The sequence below is a fragment of the Erpetoichthys calabaricus genome, chromosome 14 (assembly GCF_900747795.2).
Source record: "Erpetoichthys calabaricus chromosome 14, fErpCal1.3, whole genome shotgun sequence".
NCBI classification, from domain to species: domain Eukaryota; kingdom Metazoa; phylum Chordata; class Cladistia; order Polypteriformes; family Polypteridae; genus Erpetoichthys; species Erpetoichthys calabaricus.
Genome location: NC_041407.2, coordinates 35,469,575 through 35,496,558, shown reverse-complemented (window position 1 = coordinate 35,496,558; position 26,984 = coordinate 35,469,575). Strand labels below are relative to the sequence as shown.

General features: G+C 37.7%; 1 protein-coding gene across 1 annotated transcript in view; it reads right to left on the bottom strand.

Annotated features, from left to right (window-relative positions):
• Positions 1-26,984, bottom strand: part of LOC114643479 (E3 ubiquitin-protein ligase rnf213-alpha-like) — a 367,913-nt gene that overhangs the window by 47,607 nt on the left and 293,322 nt on the right. The window contains 6 exon segments of the mRNA XM_051918940.1: positions 818-974; positions 1,907-2,007; positions 2,098-2,132; positions 2,911-2,986; positions 9,778-10,020; positions 12,009-12,119. Of these exon segments, the coding sequence (XP_051774900.1) occupies positions 818-974; positions 1,907-2,007; positions 2,098-2,132; positions 2,911-2,986; positions 9,778-10,020; positions 12,009-12,119 (723 nt within the window).

Sequence of the window (26,984 nt, the reverse complement as noted above, 5' to 3'; positions counted from 1 at the left end):
TAAAAGCACCCAGAAATGGTTGAAGACAAAGCGCTGGAGAGTTCTTAAGTGGCCAGCAATGAGTCCGGATCTAAATCTGATTGAACACTTAAGGAGAAATCTCAAAATTGCTGAGAGACCTTGAGCAGTTTGCAAAAGAAGAGTGGTCAGAAATTCCAGTTGAGAGGTGTAACAAGCTTGTTGATGGTTATAGGAAGCGCTTGATTTCAGTTATTTTTTCCAAAGGGCGTGCAACCAAATATTAAGTTGAGAGTGCCAATAATTTTGTCGACCCCGGTTTTTGAGTTTTGTGTGAAATAATGTCAGATTTGCTTTTTTTTTCCTCTGTTTTTTTGTGTTGTTCCAATGTACATAAAGGAAATAAACATGTGTATACCAGAACATTTGTAATTGCAACAATTTTCTGTGAGAAATGGTGCATTTTCTGGGAAAATTGCAGGGGTGCCGATAATTTCGGCCATGACTGTATTATATATAATATTTTAAGAGCATGTATATATCTGATAATTGAAATTGAAGCAATAATGTTATATATTTTAAGTTCATCACTCAGTGTGAGGTGAGATGATCCTGATGATCATCTTGAACATGCAGAGGCCTATTAAAGGAGCATACTTATGAAAATGCATAATTGTGAAAAGCAGTCTTGATGCCTTTGACAAAAATTACACAGCTGCATCAGTAAGTTTCTTCCTACTTATGATGCTGATGGTTGGAATGATAAAATACACTAATACATACAGTGTATATTTTTTACAATGTCAATTGTGAAAGAAATAATGCCAAAAATATCCTAGAAATAAATTTTGAATCTTACATTGAGATCCTGTGACACTCCCAACATCATTGACACATGAGTTAATATACGCAGCAATATAAACTGCCCAGAAGACAGCTCTCTTGTATCTGTGACAGCAGCATTTGATCTATTTTGAGGGTCTCCAAGGACATGGCCAGTCTGAGTTCGGTCATCTCTGCAAGGAAAATACCAGTACTCATTACACGTTAGCCAGCATGTCCAAACAAAATTATAAATTCAATTTTACTATAGGTAATGAAACAGCATCTATTTTCGCATTGTTCTTCCTCATAGTTTTAATGCTACTACTGTTGGTGGTGGACTACCTGGAATAATGGAAGCACAATGATCCATTGAGGATCCTGTAACAAGGAGCATATGTTTGCTCTTCTCATGTTAATGTGCTATATTACCTTATTATCATGGACTCAGCACCCAAAGTAAGCAAGGCCTATTAACTGCCCCTTTTTAATTATGTCAGTTTAATGGCAGTCGTACACTCATCAATTTTATCAAAGGCAGAAAAACAAAATATATAAATCCGGGTGTAGTAGGATGTGAGGGATCTCTTAATAGCAGATGAAGGAACAGCATCAGATCACATGAAATACCCAAAAGACATAGATTAAGTTCCATATCTCACATGAGTAGTACTACAATGTCACCAACGAAAAACAGTTTGTGTTCTGTTTTAATTCTTCATTTAAATGTTTTTAATTTCTAAACTATTTATACAACTTTACTGGACAAAAGTACAGGAAACTTCAATGAGAAGGTACTAGACCCTACCTAGTAAACTTAGTTCACTAAATGTCAACAAGTGATCGAGTCACAGCTTTCTTCAACAAGGTACAATTTTTTGGTCACAATATCCTACTGTATTAATTAACAAAAAGTTTTCACAATGCCATGAATCCTAACAAACAGATGCAATGCCAGTGTCAGCAAAATGGTACCACAATACTAAAAATCCAACACAACATCTGTGCTGTGGAAGTTCATTTATTTCACTTTCAACCTTGAGTCTAAATGCTTAAATGGAATAAATAAGTATGATTTGCATGCTGAAGTATTACACAATTTGAATTAAACATTTTGTCTACTTACCCAATTTGAGCTACGATAAATCCTGGAATTGGCAAGTGATTTGCTCCTCCTATTTGAGAACCACAGTCAACACATTTTCCGAATTCCATTGGCTGTCCACACTCAAAAATAAAAACACACATGTTAAATCAAGACCGTATGCAAAACTTACACTACATATCATAGAAAAAAATCAATTTACTTTCACTTACCTCGCCAATGGTACAATGATGGCCATTTGGACAAGCTGTAAGAAATGTATTCAGAAATGTTTAAATACAAACACAGCACACTAAAGTAGATAAACAAAACAAAATCTTCAAGCAGTGCAAGACACTACAAAGAGATGCACTTAAAAAGTACTAAGCTATTAAACTATCAAAATTAAGATATCATTTTTAAAGAGCCTTTTGAAGTATATACTAGAGATGAACTGATGACCAATTATATCATTCATCACCGATTGGCTGGGCACGTTGCTGATGTAAACAAATATTGTCAATTGGCTCCAAACATTTGCAGAAACTTCCTCAAAGAAGCATAAACTGTAGCCATCACTTTTTTTATTTTTAAATCTTGTGTGCCTCACAACAGGGCTGTGAGGCATTAACTGTATTGTGTAGTAATAATAATAATAATAATGATAATAATAATACATTTATATAGCACCTTTCCCATGCTCAAGGCAATGATAGGCAAGATAATGTAAGCAAGGTAATCTGAAATAAAATGATTACACTATGTGTCAAAGTAGTGCATTCCATATTTTAAGAAAGCCAGTGCCATTGTCCTCCTGCAAGCACAGTGTACACTGCACACTTGCAATACCAATCAATACTCAGTTTTAAGAACTTTTTGTAGCATGTCGTTTGTACACATTATAAGAAAACTGCTGCTTAGGTGTCCTGCACAAAATTGAAACATCACGCCTGGGTAATCTTAAAAACCAAATGATAAATACATCAGTTCATGAAATACCATTAGGCTTGTACATTATTAAATATTATATTATCAAGATTACTTACTATACCACTGCAGAGGCCCTAGAGCTTGCTGAGCAATATGCAGCATATCTTCAGGCATGGTTGGCAAAAAGGAATTCTAAAAGAGAAAATATTTTATGTAAGTAACAGACAAACTCCAAATGAATGTGGTGGGGGTTTGGGGATTATGTCAGATTTGGATTTTAATTCAAACTGGAAAAAGATGAAATGTTATTCTCTAGAAAGTCTGAGGCAAAAGATCTACAGAAACCTGAGCAAAAGAGCAGATACTTTAGAAGCAGTTAGGGTGACTCTTACACATAGAAGGACACAACAGAGAAAGCTATGTAATTTCTGTTGTGTTTAAACCTACAGCAACAGTTCCATGCATCCTGACTTTTTTTTTGGATCAGGTTAAGGTTATGAGGCGAGCTCTCATCATCAGAATTGAGCCCAGACATTGGGCTTAAATGTAAGGAAAAACACCCACAAAAAAAAAAAAAACAACAGATGAGCTGATGGTTGTCTATTGTTGATTGGTTACAAAGATTTGTAGAAATTTCCCCAAAGTGGCAAAGTACAGCTGTCAGGCACTCATATTCACAGCCATGAAGAACATGGGATTCCCATCCTTAGCTAGTTTAGCAGAAGTGTGCACAGTGGAAGGAAGGAAGCACGATCAGAGCACTATGCACAAAGTCTGAAATGTGAACAGCACAAGTATATTTGTAGAATTGCACCACTGTGATGCTCATAGACTCCCAGGGCTTGAAGTAGGCTGATACTGGCAGCGCTTAAAGCTTCAAGGGGACTCCTCCCTCCATATCAAATTCTAATATACATACACTCCAACCACCAAGGGACCTCCCCCCAACCCAAAAACAAATTGAGAAAAGGAACAAGATGCTAACTAAAAAAAGTACTGCCTATAATTTGGTTCCACATCAAGCACTGCTTGCAGAAAAAGAGTATAGTGTCTTGGCTGTGGCTCATCCATAAGCCTAATTGACTGACCTAGCATTTGTTTTTGGCACCAGCCAATATGAATGTCAGCTACTCCGCGCAATCAATGAAGTTCATGGAAGAGAGCACCATTCTGCTTTCTATGTATAGAGACAAAAGTATTAAAAAAAGGAGCCGGAGCAGGCTACAGAAATTGAAAGGGTCAAGGAGTAATGAACTGAACTGCAAGGAAGAAAAAATTTGCAAGTCACGAGACTGCATGCTTTGGTGAAGAATGAAACACCAGAGCAGCTATCATGGCATTCTCTACAGCCATAAAATTAAACTTTAACATCACTTAAAAACACTATTCCTTTCTTTAACCTTAGCCTTAATGAACAATAAAGCTTTATTTTTTATTCTACATGGAGGGTCGTTAAAATAAAAAGTACTGTGTACACGAGATAAAAAATCTGAAAAAGACTAATTACAACATACAATACCAGTCAAACGTTTTATGACATCTCAGTTTTTCCAGTTTTTCTTCAAATTTAATCAGTTGAAATGCAATGAATGACCTACAATGATGGAAATATAAGCAGTAAACTTCCAGAGGCTTAATTTTTAAGTTTAGGTTAGCAAAAACTGAAAAGAAACAAATTTCAGAATATTACAAAATGGGCCTTCTTCAGATAACAACTAATAGGTTACAACAAGCATTGCAAGGTGAAGCAAACAATTTGCATGGGTGTTCCAACTTCTGTTGATTAATTAGATAGCTTCTGTCTGTCTTAAAGCAGAGTTAGAACAGACTGCGTTAGTAAACCTTCTGAAGTACTGCTTAGAAAATATTCCAATGATAATGACAAGAAAAAAGCAATTAACAAATGAAATGAGACAGAGCATTATTACCCTTAGAAGTGTAGGCCTTTCATTTAGAAAAATTTGAAGAAAAAAAAAAAAAAAAAAAAAAAAAGAAAGTGTCAGTGAGTACAGTGTCCCACACATTCCACAGGCAATTGTAAACTGCAAGAAACTATTAGGTAAAGATATGACAGACCCAAAATCACAACCCAATCAGAAGACAAGCTACTGAGGGTCACCAGCTTGTGTGACAGGTGCCTCACAGCACAACAGCTTCAACCACAGCTTAATACTAGAATCCCTGAAGCCTACGAATATAGTCGTAATCCCGGGCCACCTTTAATTTCTTTGCACCTCTCCATTAACGTCTTTTGTTTTGCAAATGTGTTGATCAGCAGAAGCAGCAAGCAGTCTGCTATCCCATCCCTCCACTGCTGCAGCTCAAGTAGGACAAAAAGTTCTCCCAGCTCAAGTCTGTTTATCAGAGTGTGAGGTGAGTGGAGCTGTATAGGGTAAATAATATATTGTTATTTGGAACACATGCATTTCATGTATGTTCCGTGTCTACAAGGATCTGGGTAAATGTAGCATGACAGGAAATGCAAGGCAAGAAATGTTAAACACATAGCTAATACAGAAACTTTTTTCATGTTATAGTATTAATGACAAAATTTTGACTGAAGTCCAATCACAAGAGGTACAAGTATAACAAAACAAATGCACTTTTATTCAAGACTATAACTAAAGAAAAAGAAACCAGGTTAGGGAATCAGGCTGACACGACCGCTTGGCTGGTGCAGATTTAAGAACTGCTGACTCATAATCAGGAGATTGTGGGTTCGATTCCGGGACCTTCCTAGATTTACCGTTTTGAGTAGTGAGCTGCTCTTATTGTTACTATTATACAATAAAAACATACATTTGATTTGAGTCTGTAGCAGCTGGTGTAAATGTATGGTTCTTGTAAAGGTTAGTGCTTTTCTTAAATTCAGCTTTATTCTCTAAAGTCACATTCAAGCTCCCCCTGCTCTGACACTGCTGTTTTCAAATAAAGACTTGCTATAACAGAGGTGATCTCAGATGAGGATGAGAATTCTACATTGGAGAAAGAGAACAGAAGCCCTTCCCGCAAGTAATGTCCAATCACACATAAGAACAACACAGCTGCACCAGGCGTAAAGGCAAACAGCAACAGGTTGTTCGTCATCCTGCAAATGAATCTGCCACATGCATGTCCTTCAACAAAACAGCAGGGCCTACAGAGCTTGCTAATTTATCGTGCAGAGTTCCATTTGCGATTATGTTTTTTGATGGTCTTTATATGAAAAACATTTATATGTTAACTTATATAAACTTCACATCAAATGTTGTTTACCTATATTTATTTACTTATCTTCCTACAGCATAAAGTAAAAGTAGACTACAGAGCTTCCTGTGTTTGATCACAAAACTACACATCGAATGTTGTTTACCTATATTTATTTACTTATCTTCCTACAGTGTAAAGTCAAAGTAGACTGCAGAGCTCCCTGTGTTTGATCGACATAGGCATGCTGACAAAGTACATGTGCAATACCACTCCTTATTTAGTTAAACAGCAGTTACATGAAGTATGACAGTAACTTCCACCTGCAGCTATAGACACTTCAGTACGTGAGCAACTCTCCATGCCAGTGTTTAGATCTGGCAGTGCCATGCTGACGGTGTATGTGCTCAAAAAGAAGAAGTCTGATTCCATTCTCTGTACCATTGCTCGCATACTGAAGTGTCATTCATTGCATTTCAGCTGATTAAAATTGAAGAAAAACTTAGGTCTCCTGAAACTTTTGACCAGTAGTGTATATCAATGCAGTATCTTACTTTTTTTTTCTTTTATAAACACAAAGCCAGTGCAAATGTCCTCCTACAGGTCCACTGTACATTGCAAGCCCGCAACACAAATCAACACTCAGTTTTATGCACCTTTTTGGGCATGTTGTTTGCAGACATGACAAGAAAAGACAAAATATGCGCTATAGCCAAGTCATGAATATCTTTTTTGTTCACAAGATGGTAGAAAAAAACACCTGAGGAAGTTATGTTTGAGCAAATGAAAGCAATTAGTAACTTCTAGTTTCCAAAAACTTCTGGTTTCCTGTTGGTAGGCATTTTTCAAATCCATTTCATAATGAAGCAGATCTAACTTTTGAGTTTCATGCCAATACAGCATTGTGATTAGTTGGCAATTTTAAATGAACCTGGAACAAATCCCCTTTGAACCATCATGGTAACATTACCGAATATTGCTGTGTGTGTTGAGTTGCAGCAGTCTGCGAGACAACAAAACTTATCTTGAAATAAAACACCTGTGTACCATCCCCCCACCCAATTGATCAGTGTAGATGTTTTCTGCAGGACATGGGTAGAGCAGCCACTTATTTTCAATCCACAAGCATCTCTCTGTCTCTCCGAGGTGATGGTATCATACAATGATATTTTGATATTTTCACTACAACGATGTGACTATGTGAACTATTAAGACACAGCGCAGCCATAACACACATAAATAAATATGTAAATAAATAAGTGTTGTTAATAATGTAGCTAAAATGAAATTATAAGCACCTTAACCAACATTTTAGACTGAGGTGACCATCTTCATTACCTATGGCAATATTCAAATTCTTATCTCTATATCCTACTTAGAACTCCACTAAACTTGGGATAAAAGTAAAAACACTTCAGTGACAAAAAAAACAGCACAAAACAATGGCAGCAGCAAAGATTCTTAAGGAAAAGTACCATTTTAAATGCATTGTTGTACTGCCATTTTCACTTATTATTTATCTTGTAATAATAGTTTAATTATTTTCATTTTTATCCATCCTCTGAACTGCTAGGTAAAAGTAAATTGTTGCACCAAGAAGTAGTATAACACAATAATCATCATTGTTATTACAGATGTACCTATTTTGAAAATACAGGTTGAAAATAAAAAAAATGTCACTTTTTCAAGCACACAAAAGCTGCTAAGACATGTCTTGACCTAGACTTGAGTGATATGATAAATGATCTAACTAGTTTGTAATACATATCCTGCCTTTTCAGAGATGGTAAGCTGCTTTGTTTAGCATGGTGCTCTATACACAGTAAAAAACTAGCATTAGCTGGACTATCTTTACTATTTTAGTATAGATTTACATAGGCTCAGTATGGTCACTTGTAAAGAGTATAGTGAAATTTGTATCCTGCTGTAAGGTAAGTAATAGGAATCCCACAATCTCCCACCAGATAGCATGAGCCTTTGTTTAATTTTGTTAAGAAATCTGCCATGTGTTGTTCACCTGTAATTCTAGAAAACTTAGTTACCGATCTCAGAAGATGGAAAAAAAAATCTGTTGTACTTATTGGTTTATGTTTATTATGCGACAGTATGTTCACAGAGCTCATTTACTTTAAAAATTCCTCTGTGTGAGATCTCACACACACAGCTAACTTATTTAACTCAGCAAATTAATAATACTGCAGCAGATGTCAGAAAAAATGACAATAAGGGAATGATTTGTCACATGGATATAATACACATTACAAAAAAATTAAATGGGGGGGGGGGGGGTCACTGTTTATTGGTGTGTTTTGTGTTGCTGCCTCTCAAACTCATAGGTTTTAGTACTCTCTCTGTGGCGTTTGCTCAGTGACTAAATGCGTTTTCTCTATGCACTTGCATTTATGTAACAAACAAGAACACTGCGTATTAGGTTCAATCACGTTGTGCATTTAGGAAACTGTTCACCAGATATACCAGCCCTCATCTACTCCTTTCTACGTGCACATTTTACCTTTGTTCATCAGACATTCTTGCCTTTACAACCCTTTCTTTGTTCTTGTTGTGGATGCCAGGCGACAATACGCCTGGCCATGTAAGTTTTTCCTTTTATATCTACTCTCTATATATAAAATCCTAAGCCTAAAAGTGCAACAATTTTATGTGACGTTTTTGTGTCATGTTTTTTGTCACACTTTAAATCGGCTTATTTTAAAACCTACATATATATGTTTGGTATCATTCTTTTTCAGAGTTTATTGAACATTAATGTGATGTTGTTAGATTTTCAGATTCTTATTCTTTTTTTAAATTATAAACTAAAAAATATCAAGAACTCGCATCCCGCGAGACGAGACTTTGTGCCAAGAGATTTAACCACGCCCAGGGCCAGAAATAAAAGACAACGAGTAGGACAGCTTATGTTTAGGCTTTTAAATGTTCGAAGCGCAGCACAAGATGCAGATCATGTGGCACGGCAGCAGCAGCAAGCTAACAGCTGATCGAGCAAAGAGGAGGGGAAAAAAAAACTATTTGTTTTCCATTGTATCACTGTTTAAGAGGGGGTTTCGGAGGAGCTACCGCGTCTCCTTGGGGTGCGTTCAGCCCTCCTCTTCACAACGCGAGTGGCAGAAACGTGGAGTGGCCGGCGCGTAGCACATGCCGGGGTCATCGGTGAGAGAAGCGAGCTGGGGACAAACCCCCTAGTACTGTATATATAGAAAAAGATGTGCGTGGTATGCACTTTCTCAACGGGGGTTTCTCCAACATTTCCAGGACAGGTTGCAGTTGCTGGGAGAATAGATCTGTATTTTTACTTTAAGCGTACTTTTACAAGAAATGTGCAACAATTTTGAAAACCGCTACAGTTTAGGGATCCTAAGTCTGCAGAATCTGGATGTGTTAAAATAAAATCAGAATCCCATCCCCACCCTTCCTCTCATACTGTACTTATTTTTTTTAAAAGGTAAAAATCAGATATTATTTCCATTTAACTAAGTATCATCTTTTTAACATTGCTATAAATTTGAAAGAATTAACAAAGGAAAAATAGAAGTAAAGTACAAAATCTAAGAAAGAAGATGAAATTTACTGTGAAAAATGATAAAAATCATGTTTTTAAATTTTTTTACCATTTACAATTATTTCTTAATTCAAATACATTGACTGCAAGTTTTGGATGCTGCAAAGCTGTTAGTAACTCTTAGTTTTTTAATAATTACAAGCTCTTTTACAAAACCATACAAAATCAAACAGTTATTTTCTTTATAACAACAAATCAGTTTAACAAAGTCACAGACCTTCATATCTCTTGGAGTAAAAGCAAGTCGTTGCAGAGGAGTGAGAACTTCACTGGTCCCACACAGTAAGACAGCAGCAGTGTGAATTGTTAGTTCAAATACCGTGGACAGTGAGCTGGGAAGTCCTGGTCTGACAATGATGGGCACAAATTCATTTCGAACCAAGGCAGCGGCAAACTGTTTCAATTGGTCTTTTTCAAGTAGCTCTAGTGAATTGATGCAATTCAAAATTGTGTCACATTGCTGAAAAGAAATGTAATTGCTGTAATCATGCATACATCACTGTATCATGTTATTCTAAGAGAAAATAAATAATGAAATGATACCGCAGATACTTCACAGATATTTTCTGAACCTTCAAGGTTTTATGAATTTGCCCCCATGTAATGGTGGGATGGTTAAATCTTTATTCCATCATGAGAGTTTGCAATTTTTTATGTTTTAACTATTTAAAAATATTAATATTTGTAATAATTCTGCATAGCACTGAACATTATTTTGTTTTCAAAAACAGAAGTCACAGAAAATTAAGCATTTTCAATTAGATTTTCCAGAAGGGAGTGTCAGTGATTCAACCTCAAACCAAGGTATTCTGTTAGTGAAGCCAAAATCTGAAAGCGAAAATGTCGATTTTATTAATGAAATTAACCATGCAATGCAATAAATGACTAAGCAGGAATAAAAAAACTAACAAAAACAGATAAAAGCAACAAATACCTAGACACCCCTTGAGGCCAAATAAAAAACAGATGGCCTCCTGTTCACTATGTGTCATGACTAATGTATTCACCCACAATACTGGAGCCTAGTTCTCCCTTAAAGGACAACGAAAATGATAAGATATATTTGTCCTTGATCTTGGGCAATAGGTGGCCAGGTACAACAGGCCATCTACTGTTGTTGTAGGTTCTCCTGGCTAACCTCTAGTTGTCTCCCATTGTTCTTGCACTATATACAATTCCTCAAGTGATGCTTGCTTCATTTATCTCCTGTCTTATTTCAGAAGCCCAACTTTAAAAACTTTCAGACTTGACTGGGCCTCCTTCTATGACTGACTGACTGACAGACAGACAGACAGACAAGACAGAAAACAACCTGTCCAATTTTCCTGAAGTAGCTGAATAATACAGGACAAACTCCTCAACTAGCCCTAGGGGTCCATCTAGTATAGCTCCTGCTAGCATAGCTCTGCATCTCTTCTCCTGACATGAAACAAAAACTGTTAAAGGATGGCCAGAGAACGCAATAAGTAACTGGAAATTGCCATATGTTTTTTGATTCTGCATTTCTAGCTTCACATGAGATAACTTAACTTTTTAAAACACACTTTACCACGGCACAAAATGCCTTTCTGTCTTGCTCAAGAAGAGGACTTGTCTTAGTGGACATATATTTCTCCTTTCACAGTTCAACTGGAGGCCTGAATCACAGAACAGTCAAGTAGCTAGAGAAGTCAGATTCTGAATCTGGTGCAAATAATTCTATTAAGCCCCATATAGCTGAAGGTGAAAAGTCTATTTATGCAACTGTGAGACAGTGTTTTATTTCCACTTCCTCGAATAGAAGAGCATTTTAAAACCTTCCCATCCCTTCTTATGTTTTAATACATTTTATAACAAAGAGTTTGTCATTAAATGAATAGTCTAGTCTAAAGACTTTTAATCTCCTAAGGCTAGGAAGAATGGTGTAGCAGCTAAGACACTTGATTTTAAACTAAAAGACTGCTGGTTTAATTATTGCTTTAGCCTCCCTGTGTGATATCGATTAAAGTCACTAAACCCACTTTTGCTCCTACTTTAAACAAATCTGTAAACAGCCTTGATCTGCCTTGTAATAATAATAGCATACATTATACACACATATATTCATATACATTAATCTTAGTACAATATATCATCCATATTAGTAATGTATATGTTCAGAAAAATAAATCTGGTTTTAAACTAAAATAAACATGAGGATTAAAATAAACAGAAAACAATTCTGATTTTCAGCTTCCTTTATACATTTATTAACATGTTTTGACTTTGGCCAATACAAGGCTTGAATTTCAAATGCAACAATCTAAGCTAATGCTCTCATGCAACCAGATGGGAAAGGAAGAAAATACACACCACACAGACATTCACACACACACACATTCATATATACTTGACCACTGCTAAATGAGATAATGTTTAGAACAAATTACATGTTTTTGTTTTACATATAAAAATTTCATATCCACTTACAAGTTTTTTGGGATGGACATTTGGATCTGTTGCTCCATACAACATAGTAACCTCACGGAAAATGGCTAGGATCAGGTAAACTGCTTGCTTATTGGCTGGACTTTGACATTTCTGAAATTAAAAGACATAAAAACAAGTAGTATGAAACGTGTTCCATATTAACTGTATACAATCGTGTTTTATAAATTGTGTGATGTATAATTGTGGCTTCTGGGTACATTTTCAATAGTATTAAATGATTTATGATTTGAAAATCTATGTCATGCAGTAATAGCTATAATCAAGTACTTTAAGTATATACTGTTCCAGAAAAAGCAATACAAAAAGGTTAACTACTTAACTTTAATATTGTAGAATTCAATGCAAAGTTCACTTTTAGCAACTTCTGCTTGATATGCTACTTGTAGAAACATCTCTGGCAGCTGCAGGGCAGCTTGAGCAAGCCTCATATCAGCAGCTCATTTCTCCTGCTGCTTGAAATCATGGCGGGTAAATGACATGGTATTTGTAAGCATTGAAATAAAAAATGCAAGCAACTTAACTTGTATAAAAATGAAAGAGGATTCCCTAATCATTGCTTGGTAACATTAAATATTTATAGTGAATAAAATTTGTATTCTAAGGCTTTCCAGTAAACTATAAACAACTTCACAGTTGCATTACCTGCAAATTATAATTATTTAAAAATTATTGGCAATCTCCACAATGACCTACTATCTATCATAATCAGATGCAGCTGAATTTTAGCTATATGTTACAATATATATTTTAAATATCCATTGGGTACTTTGCAAAATGTTATGTTTATGAAATTTTATTTACAATTTGCCATAGATTCTCCAAAACTAACAACAAGGCATAAATCAAACCAATTCTGACATCACTTGAGTTGGACTCTGTTCTCCATTTTCTCCAAATACCCCATTTCATCACAAAACACACAACACCAATGGCCTGCTTCACCCAAGAAGTTGAATGCCTTTTGATTGTCCACAACCATCTGAGAAATATGTCTTGCATAAGTCTGGACCAAACACATTACACTGTTTATTGACCAGCAAATCCTATGCAACACTCAACTTTCAACCAGTGCTGCAAAGTCATCTCCTGACTGATAAATCCATCATCCATTGACTGCATTTTTATTTGGATTTTTAAAATGCATTACAGGGGGGTAGTCATGTTTTTGCAAAGTGCTGGGTTTTCCAATGTAACATTTGTTTGAAGCTTGCAGTTGAGTTGTATGCACTTTGTACTTTGCACATACAGTGTGAGCAAAAATAACAATAAGAAATATAAAAAAAATATATACAACATAAATAGCACTGGGAACAAACTAATTGGGTCACTTCAATGTCAGTGTTCAAAGGATTCACTTTTGGACTTTCTAGACATCCACAGTGGGGCCAACTGTGCGATCCAACCTTTGTAAATGCTTGGGAGGAGATGGGTGGGGTGGATTTCTTGAAGCACATTTTTTGTGTACTACTGGAAAAATATGCTATAGATTAAAAAGCTGTATGCACAAGCGCATGTGCACACTTTTGGGAGAATATTGTTTACCAGTTACAACAGACTCAAAATGTAAGATTCTAATATTTCAAATTTAAAATAAATTATTTTTTTTAGATACACAAAAATGCCCTGAAAATTCTGATGCTATAAAGATATGCAGTGATATTAATGCACTATTTTTACAATAAATTAATAAAGTGACATTCCCAAAATCAACTTAGCTGGGAAAGCAACTTATAGAAATGGCTGTGCACTATGTACCAAGTATTTTAATTAGTTCATCTATTCCTTGGACAAAAGCACATCATTAACTTTTCACTACTAATTTAAATTAGTTCCTCCTAAAACTGTGCAGCATGGATGTCATGTTTATGAAGGTGCTGGTACAGCCCACTTATTGAAGTAAAAGTAAGACTCTTCTGAGATTACTTTCCAGTTATTGGGTGTTTATGAATTGCTGACCAGGAAAAGTTCTGTAAATGTGCAATAGGTTCCACTATTTATTTGTAATTCTTCTTTCACAATACATATTCACATAATTAAGACGTATAGGGATAGTAAATGACAATCATCCAATAATTCATTTTATAACCCACACTGAAAACCACATAGGTGAAATGTTATTTGTGATAACAAAAATCAGTGTACAATCATGGCTGAAATTATCGGCAGAAAATGCACCATTTCTCCCAGAAAATTATTGCAATTACAAATGTTTTTGTATATACATGTTTATTTCCTTTATGTGCATTGGAACAACACAAAAAAAAAACAAGAGAAAAAAAAAGCCAAATATGACATCATGTCACACAGAACTCCAAAAATGGGCCGGACAAAATTATTGGTACCTTTTCAAAATTGTGGGTAAATTGTTTATTTCAAGCATATGATGCTCGTTTGAACTCACCTGTGGCAAGAAACAGGTGCTGGCAATATAGCAATCACACCTGAAGCCAGTTAAAATGCAGAAAAGTTAACTCAACCTTTCTGTTGTGTGTCTGAGTGTGCCACATTAAGCATGGAGAACAGAAAGAAGAGCGGAGAATTGTTTGAGGACTTGAGAAGAAAAATTGTGGAAAAATATCAACAATCTCAAGGCTACAAGTCCATCTCCAGAGATCTTCATGTTCCTTTGTCCACTGTGCGCAACATAATCAAGAAGTTCACAACACATGGCACTGCAGCTAATCTCCATGGACGGAAGAGAAAAATTGATAAAAGACTGCAACGAAGGATAGTCTGAATGGTGGATAAACAGCCCCAATCAACTTCAAAACATATTCAAGCTGTTCTGTAAACTCGGGGGGGAAAACAGTGTCAGCTTGAACTATCCGTCGACATCTGAACGAAATGAAACGCTATGGCAGGAGAGCCAGAAGGGCCCCACTGTTGACACAGAAACATAAAAAAGCCAGCCTGGAGTTTGCCAAAATGTACTTGAGGAAGCCAAAATCCTTCTGGGCGAACGTCTTGTGGACAGATGAGACCAAGGTAGAGCTTTTTGGTAAAGCTCATCATTCTACTGTTTACAGAAAACGGAATGAGGCCTACGAAGAAAAGAACACAGTACCTACAGTCAAACATGGTGGAGGTTCTAAGATGTTTTGGGGATGTTTTGCTGCCTCTGGCACTGGATGCCTTGACTGTGTGCAAGGCTTCATGAAATCTGAAGACTACCAAAAGATATTGGGGCACAACATAGGGCCCAGTGTCAGAAAGCTGGGTCTGGGTCTGCATCAGAGGTCACGGGTGTTCCAGCAGGACAATGACCCCAAACATACCTCTAAAAGCACCCAGAAATGGTTGAAGACAAAGCGCTGGAGAGTTCTGAAGTGGCCAGCAATGAGTCTGGATCTAAATCCAATCGAACACTTATGGAGAGATCTCAAAATTGCTGCTGGGAGAAGGCACCCCTTCAAATCTGAGAGACCTTGAGCAATTTGCAAAAAAAGAGTGGTCAGAAATTCCAGTTGAGAGGTGTAACAAGCTTGTTGATGGTTATAGGAAGCGCTTGATTTCAGTTATTTTTTCCAAAGGGCATGCAACCAAATATAAAGTTTTTGTGTTGTTCCAATGCACATAAAGGAAATAAACATGTGTATACCAAAACATTTGTAATTGCAACAATTTTCTGGGAGAAATTGTTTATTTTCTGGGAAAATTCCAGGGGTGCCGATAATTTCGGCCATGACTGTATGTAAAGAATTGGTGTTGGCTCTTTTACAGGTATCGACATCAACTCCGAAGTTTAAATAATTTCCCAAAGTGTCTTTGAAATCAATATAACTTACTTATCAATGATTAGGATCTATAAGCATTATGTTTGTGACCATTTAATTCAACGAATCCCCACGCATTTTGTGCAGCCTTGCAATTTTGTCCAATCACTGCAATTTTTCCTCAAATTTGACCACTCACCTTAGCCCCCTCCCCAGGTTCACTTCTTTGAAACCGAGCCTGCAAGATGTGCGATGCAAAAACACATTTGCCATCAAATATTACTGCTAAAGTCCATGCAAGTCAATTTCCTGAATCATTACAAGAAAGTGGTGGTAAACTGTTTTGCACCATGTGTAATGTTGTGGTAGAACACAGATGAAAAGTCATCGCTTGACAGGCACTAGTTAGATTAAAATGCAAGTTTATGGAAAAAGTTAGACAAGCATAATTAGAAACTTACAGAGGCATGCTTGTCAGTCTGCGTCTCAAATGTGTATGTGTGCGCAGTGTGTGTGTGTGTGTGTGTGAGAGAGAGTATGACAGAAATTAATATGTTAATGAATAAAAATATTAAATGAAACGATTAAACATGCTGTATGTGCTTTGTTTAATGTTTTAAAGTTGTATGTGTGAGTGTGTGTTTCATATGTCACTGATGCAGTGATAAGCTCACACATTTTATTAGTTAAGGTAACAGTGGAGTGGGTAACTTTTCTTAACCAGTTTTATTGCATTTGATCTATACTAAATATGTGTTTTTTTCCTTTTTGTTAAGATTTGTGAAGATTGGGTTTCCACATGCACTGCAATCAACATTCCTCTCTCTCAAAGTAACCACCCTGCAATGTGAAGATTCCTCAGGGAAAATGTAGGAGCCATTCCTGGATTCCACTAGCTTCAAGAGAAATACTTGGGCACAGTTTACCAGAAAGAAAAGGAGGCACTCAAAACACATCTTGCTTAAAAGCCTGTTGCTGTCATATTTGATGAGACTCCAGATGTAGAGGGGAGATGTGCACTCAACATCCTCATTGCACCCTTGGAAAAAGATGACTCTGGGAGGATCCTGGCCTACCTTGCAGATATCGTCTTCCTACAGGACTGCAACCATTCTACTGTCTCTGTGGTCAAGTATTTGCATGAATACTGCATAGCCAATGAGAATGTAACTGTGTTTGACACAGATAATGCAGCATATATATTCCAGATGGAGTATCACCACAACTGAAGATCTGTGCATCGGAGCTGGGGAGTCCTCTACAGCACATCTTCAACCTGAGCCTGGAACAGATGATAGTCCCGAGGCTTTGGAAAACATCTTGCATCACTCCAGTCCCAAAGGTATCACGTCTTAGTGAGCTGAATGACTTCCAGCCTGTCGCTCTGACGTCACATGTGAAGACCACGGAGAGACCATGGAGAGGCTGCTGCTTCACCACCTGAGGCCACAGGTCCAACATGCCCTCGACCCTCTGCAGTTCGCATACCAGGAGAAGGTGGGAGCGGAGGATGCCATCATCTACATGCTACACCGATCCCTCTCCCACTTGGACAGAGGCAGTGGTGCTGTAAGAATTATGTTTCTAGGCTTCTCTAGGGCCTTCAACACCATTCAACCTGTGCTCCTTAGGGATCAAGCTGACAGAGACGGGAGTATATTCATACCTAGTGGCATGGATCGTGGACTATCTTACAAACAGACCCCAGTATGTGCGTCTCGGGAACTGCACGTCTGACATTGTGGTCAGCAACACAGGAGCGCCGCAGGGGACTGTACTTTCTCCAGTCCTGTTCAGCCTATATACATCGGACTTCCAATATAACTCTGAGTCCTGCCACGTGCAAAAGTTCGCTGACGACACTGCTATCGTGGGCTGCATCAGGAGTGGGCAGGAGGAGGAACCTCATCAAGGACTTTGTTAAATGGTGCGACTCAAACCACCTACACCTGAACACCAGCAAAACCAAGGAGTTGGTGGTGGATTTTAGGAGGCCCAGGCCCCTCCTGGACCCCGTGATCATCAGAGGTGACTGTGTGCAGAGGGTACAGACCTATAAATACCTGGGAGTGCAGCTGGATGATAAATTGGACTGGACTGCCAATACTGATTCTCTGTGCAAGAGAGGACAGAGCAAGCTATACTTCCTTAGAAGACTGGCAACCTTCAACATCTGCAATAAGATGCTGATGTTCTATCAGACAGTTGTGGTGAGCACCCTCTTCTACTCAGTGGTGTGCTGGGGAGGCAGCATTAAGAAGAAGTACGCCTCACACCTGGACAAACTGGTGAGGAAGGCAGGCTCTATTGTAGGCATGGAGCTGGACAGTTTGACATCTGTGGCAGAGCGACGGGCGCTCAGCAGGCTCCTATCAATTATGGAGAATCCACTGCATCCACTAAACAGTATCATCTCCAGACAGAGGTGCAGCTTCAGCGACAGACTGCTGTCACTGTCCTGCTCCACAGACAGACTGAGGAGATCGTTCCTCCCTCAAACTATGCGACTCTTCAATTCCACCCACGGGGGGTGGTGGTAAACGTTAACATTATTCAAAGTTATTGTCTGTTTTTACCTGCATTTTTATTACTCTTTAATTTAACATTGTTTTTTGTATCGGTATGCTGCTGCTGGAGTATGTGAATTTCCCCTTGGGATTAATAAAGTATCTATCTATCTATATATGAAGAAAGCATATAAAGCTGCACGGCAATCTTTATTCCCAGACTCACGACACATTACATGCATGGCACACATAATGAACCTCATAGGCGATGCCTTCCACAGACCTATTGACAAGCTAAATGCATTCATGCTGAGCTTCTCACAGATGTTCTACCAAGCTGGCTCCTGCAAAAGAAGATACTTGGAGTTCATGACAAAAAACAACTAGCAGGAAGGATGGCAACCATGGCCCAAATCCATGTTCTACACGGTGGAACTCTTGGTTCAGTGCAGTGCAGTATAATGCAGAGCACTTCATACACTACAAGGAGTTCATAGAGATGGAAATGCAGGTAAAAACCATTTCCTCATGTCTTAACAAAGTATCTTAACTATTCAACATGTATAAACATAACATTTTATTTTACCCCTACTCACGCTAACTTGTACCTAAATACACACATAAAATACATAAATACACACTTATCATGACTTACAAACCAGATCTCAAGATGCCGGTCTGCTTATGATTCCAAGGATTAATAAAATAACAGTGGGAGGTCGAGCTTTTAGTTACAGGGCCCCTAAACTGTGGAATGGTCTGCCTGCTTCTATAAGAGATGCCCCTTCGGTCTCAGCTTTTAAATCCCGGCTGAAGACGCACTACTTCCGTTTAGCATATCCTGACTAGAGCTGCTGATTAACTATACATACTGCATCTCTGTTGTTAGTCATTAGCACTAAAACATAAGTAACATGACAGTTATAATTGGATTCTAACCTTTACCTATTCCGTTTCTCTTCTCGGTACTCAAATGTGGCACTTGGTGCCACGGCCCACCTGCCAAGTTGTTTTACTTGCCTAAGGTAATGTCATCCCTGATGGAGGATCGCAGGAATCGTGGGAAAGAGGGGTCCTTTCATCGGATTGGCTGGCCCAGCACTGTTTCAGCCGTGGAATGGCCAAATGGGGGAGGCAGCTTGATCGATGAGGTCTCCAGGACTCTAAACATATCCAAATCTTATTATGTGATATCATCTACTGTTGAATTTTGCTCTGTACTTATAAAATTTTTATTTTTATACTGTACTGAGGTTTTGTTCTGTTCTGTGTATTGTATTGACCACCTTCTTTTGACACCCACTGCATGCCCAACCTACCTGGAAAGGGGTCTCTTTTTGAACTGCCTTCTCCCAAGGTTTCTTCCATTTTTTCCCTACAAGGTTTTTTTTTTGGAGATTTTTTCCTTGTCTTCATAGAGAATCAAGGCTGGGGGGCTGTCAAGAGGCAGGGCCTGTTAAAGCCCATTGCGACACTTCCTGTGTGATTTTGGGCTATACAAAAATAAATTGTATTGTATAAAAATGTTTTTCTTACAGATGCCATGTACATTTGTGCATTTTTAATTTAATTTAGTTAATTGCATTGAAACACTTGACCAATTTAATGTGTTACTCTATCCACAGATGTGTGGCAAAAGCACACCACTGTCCGTGGAGAGACTCAATGAAATACTACAAAATCCAGACACTGGTCCATATCTGCAGGTCCAGATCAGACTCATGGCAGACAAGTGTAAAGTTATTGTGCAGCTTCTGAACATCTTCCAGAGCCGATGCCCTATAACCACCAAGATTTTTTAACTATCTTGAGGATCTACAGATTAACTTTGCTGCAAACAAACAGATGTGTCAAGTACTTTGAAGGGTTTGACGTCTCCTTTGCCATTAAAACGCACATACTCAATACAGTGCAACAAGCATACAATAAGGCAGAGGAAAACCTTACCAAATACATGTCAGATGGACAACCTGCCATCAACTTCCTTCAAGAAGTCAGGGTGTTTATGCTATGTTTATGTTATGAACAACAGTGCTTCTAGTTACAGGGCTTCAGTGCTGTCCCTCAAGATCAACCGCCTTGATCCAGCAGCACTCAGACTTTCAGCGTGTGGAGTGATTGATCTAGATGTTTTTTGGGATGAGCTACAGGAGAGACTTTCTGTGCTCAGCATCTTAGCCAGAAGATAAAAAGACGTCATCATAAACTCAGCAGATACTGAACGAAGCAACAGCATTTACAAGCTGGTGTTGCCCAGCTAAAGATCATCAATCACTAACAACAACCTCAAAGCCTTGGTCTTCTTGTACCACAACCAACGCCTTATCGGTGAGACTTTTGAAAGGGATGAGATGGAGAAAGATTGTGAGGAAGACTCAGAAGAAGACATAGGGAACATTTAGTCAGCTTTCAGGACTGACTCTCATAATTTTTGACTTCAGGAATTATGATTTCATGAGTTATGAGTTCTCAGAAAAATGAAGTGTTCAGCTTTGTTATGGATGTCTGTCAGTATAAATTAATATTTTTTGACCCTTCTGTCTGTAGACCAAATTTCTGAGATATTTTTTGTTGATTTACACTTTACATGGTGTGTTGTAAAAACAACGTGAAGAGAGGTTCAGTGGTATTTTGCTCATACTGTGCATACAGGTAATGTGAAGTTCTGAACTTGGATGTAGGATATGCACTTTGTTTTTGCACTTTTTTTATTAATAGAGTTTTTCAACATTTCATTATTTTACTTATATCAAGTCTATAATTTTAAGAATGTACTTGAACAGATTTGTTGTCACTGACAGCTGATATCAATGATCTGTGCACTTTAAACCTTAATACTGTTGAAATCCTGTGCCTTTTTTGGAAAAGATACATAGTTTGTTCTTGGAATGTTATAGAAAAAAATAAAGACTCAAAACACTGCAACATTCACTGCAACTTTTTTGAAAAAGCTGCTGCAAAATCATGCATTTTAGGCCGCAACTATCACAAAAAAAGCCCTTTGTTTCAGTATCAGGAGGAAAAAAGAACTTCAAAGATCAAATTCTTTTTTTTTTCTTTTTTTGAGCTTTTCTAATATTTTTATTTTATCAATTTTCATTGTAATTATTCCATACAAACAGATCAATTAATAACCCAACAAATTTGAAGACTAATCAAACCCCACTCCTGAGAAGGAGAGCTTAGCTAAAGGAAAATTGCTTAAGGCTTTTTAATAAGGCAACATTAAACAAAAGAAACGGAGAAGTAAATATCTATGTAAATAAGAGATGGAGAAGGGAGTTAAATGCGATAATAGTTATTTCTCTTATTCTAAAATAATATTGATTAAATCCTGCCATGTTCTGAAAAAATTTTGTACAGATCCTCTAACTGAAAATTTGATTTTTTCCAATTTCAAATAATATAAAACATCGGTTTCCCACTGACTTATAAGAGGAGAATTAGGATTCTTCCAATTTAACAAAATATGTCTGCGTGCCAAAAGTGTAGTGAATGCAACCACAGTTTGCTTGTCCTTCTCCAATTCAAGTCCATCTGGAAGAACACCGAACACAGCTGTTAATGGGTTAGAAGGGATTGTGACACCAAGGCTGTCTGAGAGGCACTTAAAAATTTTTGTCCAAAATGATGTTAGTTTGGTGCAGGCCCAAAACATGTGACCCAGTGAGGCAGGAGCTTGGTTGCAGCGCTCGCAGGTTGGATCCTGCCCTGGAAACATTTTGGACAGTTTTAAGCGAGACAGATGGGCTCGATATATAATTTTTAGTTGAATAATTCTATGCTTTGCGCATATAGAACTCGAGTGAATTCTCTGCTTTGCTACCTTCCACTCCTTTTCTGATATATTGATTAAGAGATCTTCTTCCCAATGTCCTCCTGGATCTTTGAAAGGTAGGGACTCTAATAAGATTTTATATATTGCGGAAATAGTGTTTGTTTCCTCGAAATTGAGCAGTATTTTTTCCAGCATTGTGGAGGGTGCAAGGTGGGGGAAATCGGGCAATTTCTGTTTAACAAAATTTCTAATTTGAAGATAGTAAAAGAAATGTGTAGCTGGGAGGTTGAATTTTGAACGTAATTGTTCAAAAGATGTAAATGTGTTGTCTATATAAAGATCTCTGAGCATTTTAATCCCAAAACTTTCCCAGGTATTAAAAACTGGATATACTTGCGAAGGTTGAAAGAGGTGGTTCTCTTGCAGAGGTGCCACTGATAAAAGATTTTCCATCTTAAAATGCTTTCTAATTTGGTTCCATATTCTGAGTGAGTAAAGCACAATTGGGTTATTAGTATATTTGCTAGGGATGCACCGATACCGAAACGGGTATCTGGTATCGGCCTCGATACCACATTTTCTAAAGTACTCGTACTCGTTAAAAGTCCCCCGATACCACGGTCTGAGAAATGTCTATGTTTGAGTGGCATGTAAGGGGTTAATCACAGGCGCCGAGTGCCCGCCCCGGCTGCAGCTCAGAGCGGGGAGAAGGCGAGGCGAGACATGTCAGCCGTGTGGAACTATTTCAAAGTGAATGAAGACGACAAAACAAAGGCAGACTGCAAATTGTGCTCAGCGAAATTGTCCAGAGGAGGCTCAAAAGGTAGCGCATTTAACACAAGTAATTTAATCAAGCACCTAAAATCCCAACACGACAACGAGTACAAAGAGTTTACCCACGCTTCTAAACCAACACAACCCACGCTGCAGCAAACTCTTGCAAGACGAGAGAAAATGTCCAGAGACAATCCACGTGCTGTGAAAACAACACAGGCAATTATCGAGTACATTGCATTGAGTGGCCAGCCACTCTCGGAGGTAGAAAATGTGGGATTCCTGCGTCTCCTCCATGTTCTGGAGCTCAGATATGATGTCCCAAGCCGCCGCTACATGACTGACACGGAGCTGCCTAAACTACACGACTCCGTGAAAAAACATATCCATATCCTACTCCAAGTCTCCTCTGCGTTTAGTTTCACCACGGATACAGTATTTGGACAAGCAGTGTTAGCCCCGTGTCGCTAATTAGCCTAACCTCCCAGTGGATAGATGAGAGTTTCACACCGCAACGAGCCATATTACATGCGAAACAATTCCGCGGCTCGCACACCAGCCAGGCTATAGCGCATGTGTTTGAGGACCATGTTGTCCAAAGCGGCAGAGTTTACAACAAACTGAAAAAAATACTTGAGTTGCACTGTCACTGTTTAAATTTTTTTTTATAATTATTTATTCTGTAATATGCTTTTCATTTTAAATAAATGTTCTTAATTCCAAACTAGTCCCTTGTTTTTTTTGTTAAATTATATGACTAAAGCTGTTACCTGTAAATTTAAATCATGTTTTTATTAAGTACTTGGTATCGGCGAGTACTGAAATGCAAGTACTCGTACTCGTATTCCAAAAAAGTGGTATCGGTGCATCCCTAGTATTTGCGATAACTTTCATTTATTGGAGAGCAGAGCAGGGAATATAAAGAAGTACTACAGGATTTTACTTCTATTGCGGACCAAGCCTGTGTATGTTCATTTATTTGTGTCCAGGTTTTTATGGCTTGTATGTTCGCTGCCCAGTAATAAAACTGAAAATTAGGTAAAGCCATGCCACCTTCTGCCTAAGGTCTTTGTAGGGTCGCTCTTCGGATATGTGGGTGTTTTGAGTTCCAAATGAATGAGGTTATTATTGAATCTAACTGTTTAAAAAACGATTTATTGATATATATTGGAATGTTTTGAAATAAAAAGAGAAGTTTAGGAAGGATATTCATCTTAACAATGTTAATTCTTCCGGCTAGAGTGAGATGAAGGGTTGACCATCTATGCAAGTCTTGCTTAATTTTTTCCATACAGACGCCAAAATTTTGTTGATAAAGAGCTTTATGTTTACTTGTGATATTTACCCCTAGGTATTTAAACTGATCTGCTATGGTAAAAGGTAGGGTGTCTAATCTAATATTATATGCTTGTGAATTCACTGGAAAGAGTATACTTTTATTCAGATTAATTCTAAGCCCAGATATCTTTTGAAATTCTGTTAGTGCTGTTAAAACAGCGGGGACACTGTTTTCTGGGTCTGATATATATAAGACCATATCATCTGCATATAGAGAAATTTTCTGTTCCAGTCCTTCTCTGACAATCCCCTTTATCTGATAAGAATTTCGGCAGTGAACCGCCAGTGGTTCAATAGCGATTGAAAACAACAGTGGCGACAAGGGACATCCTTGTCTGGTACCACGTTCTAGTTTAAAGTAGTCTGAGCAAATGTTATTAATACAAACTGAAGCTTCTGGATTGGTATACAGTAGTTTGATCCAAGCACAAATATTCGGGCCAAACCCAAATTTCTCCAATGCAGTGAAAAGGTAATTCCATTCAATCATATCAAATGCTTTTTCTGCGTCTAATGATAGTAATATCTCTGGGGTGTTTGATTTTGCTGGTGAATATATAACATTAAACAAGCGTCGGAGATTTGATGATAGGTGTCGGCCTTTAATAAATCCAGTTTGATCTTGTGATATTACCGAGGGCAGCACTTTCTCCATCCTTCTAGCTAGGATTTTTGAGAGTATCTTAACATCATTATTCAGGAGTGAAATTGGTCTGTATGATGCACATTGTAACAAGTCCTTATTTTGTTTAGGAAAGACGGTGATTAATGCTTGTTGAAATGTTTGAGGTAGTATTTGGTTGTCTCTAGCTTCTGTAAATGTTGCCAATAAGAGGGGAGCTAGCTGAGTGGAGAATTTCTTATAAAATTCTACGGGGTAACTATCAGGGCCTGATGATTTCCCGCTTTGTAGTGACTTTATAGCGTCTAGTAATTCTGTTAGCGTTAGAGGTTTATCCAGTTCCTCAGCACTTAAAGCATCTATTTGTGGTATCTGTGATGTATCCAGAAATGCATTAGATTGTGTGTTGTCTTCTTTGTGCTCAGTAGAATATAAAGACTTATAATAATCTCTAAATGTGTGCATTATTTTATTATGGTCAATGATTTCTTCTCCATTCTTGTTGGTGATTACTGGTAATGCATTGTGAACTTCTTGTTTGTGAATTTGTTGAGCTAAAAGCTTATTAGCTTTTTCTCCGTGTTCATAGTAATGCTGTCTAGACTTATAAATAAGTTGTTCAGTTTCTTTAGTTGTTAAGATGTTAAGTTCTATATGCAGGGCCTTCTTTTTATCTGAATTTCACTGATGTGCTCGAGATAAAAACATTTTCTTTTGTAAATTTTCTGTGTCTTTCCTGATTTGCTTAGTGGTTTTGTAAGGGTACCACTGTGTTGCTTCTGAGTAAAGTCACTGGTCTGAGTTTTGCCACAATGCTGTGGTGTATTTATATAAATAACACGACGCAGCTACTGAAGACACAAAGCAGTTCTTTATTTCTTGGATTCAGCTGAAAAGCTGAAAGACCTGTTAAGTTGAATATCTGCTCCACAACTAAACATAAATGTTTGTTAATATTTATGGTCAAAGCACACCTGGCAATTTTTTTTTTTTCATAATTCTTTTAACAGTTTCTAGTAGTACAAATTTATCTCAACAAAAAAGTAAAACAGTCTACAGAGGTACTGTATTTGCCAGAAATGTCCGTCAAATTTTGAAAATATATCTGAGGGTACAAATTATCTTTTGCCTTTAACTAAAAAAAAGTAAAACAAAAGTGAAGCAGAATTATTTCAGTTTACTGATCACATGGGAAATGGAGCTATTATTACTTAATCACGCTTTTGCAGTGCTCAACTGAAGGAGTAAAATGTAACACATATCATTTAGGAAATATGATACAATGCTTTACTAATCAGAATGTAATTAAAATGCTGCTCTTACTAAGGCTATTTTTAATCAAAACAGAAATAGAACAGATCCAGAAACAATGTATGAATAAGCTGGAATTCATAGGATCCTGGCTGCTATAAATATCCACAAACCAAAAAAGCTACACACTCAAGTGACCAACTACCAGAATTATAAATACACATTATGTTAAATGATGCCTGTTTCACATTTGGTAGAGAAGCTAACCTTCCACCTAAAATATCATTCCAGGCACCAACCAATAACTGTTTTTCCCAAGCAATAGAAAATCATTGCATCATACAGAACACCTTCACTGTTAACAACAGAATACTGGATAGATTCTGTGCAAAGTTCACCCAAACAGAATAAACAATGTGCTCCCTTCCGATTATCTAACAAAATCGAGGTGGGTTTGTTAAGGACATATAGTCACTATATCCTTCGGTGAGTGTTTAACTTAACATTCAGCAAGCAACAACAGAGATGCCTGAGATTTTGCAGTCGCTGAATGCAGGGAGAAAAAAAAAACAAACTTTAATACAGGTTGTCAAACACGTGCACATGGGAGGCAGCTAAAGGGCTTGAGTAAGGGCAGTTCCGAGTCATACTGGGATGTGGAAGAGTGCACTGACTCTTTTTCTCCATTTCCTGTAGTCCATTCACGGGAGATTGCACCTGGCCCTCTTGACGTCACTTCCGGGACTGAGCCTATGGAAGGAGACCTTGACCCTGCCGTTTTCTCCAATCTTCGTCCAATTTCCAAACTACCTTTCCTGTCAAACTTACTCGAAAAAGTAGTGTATGAGCAATTAATTCATCACCTACAGGACCATCAGGTAATGGACCTTTTTCAGTCAGGATTTAGACCCCAACACAGCACAGAAACCGCGCATATACGTGTCCTAAATGATGTCCTTTTGGCATTGGACT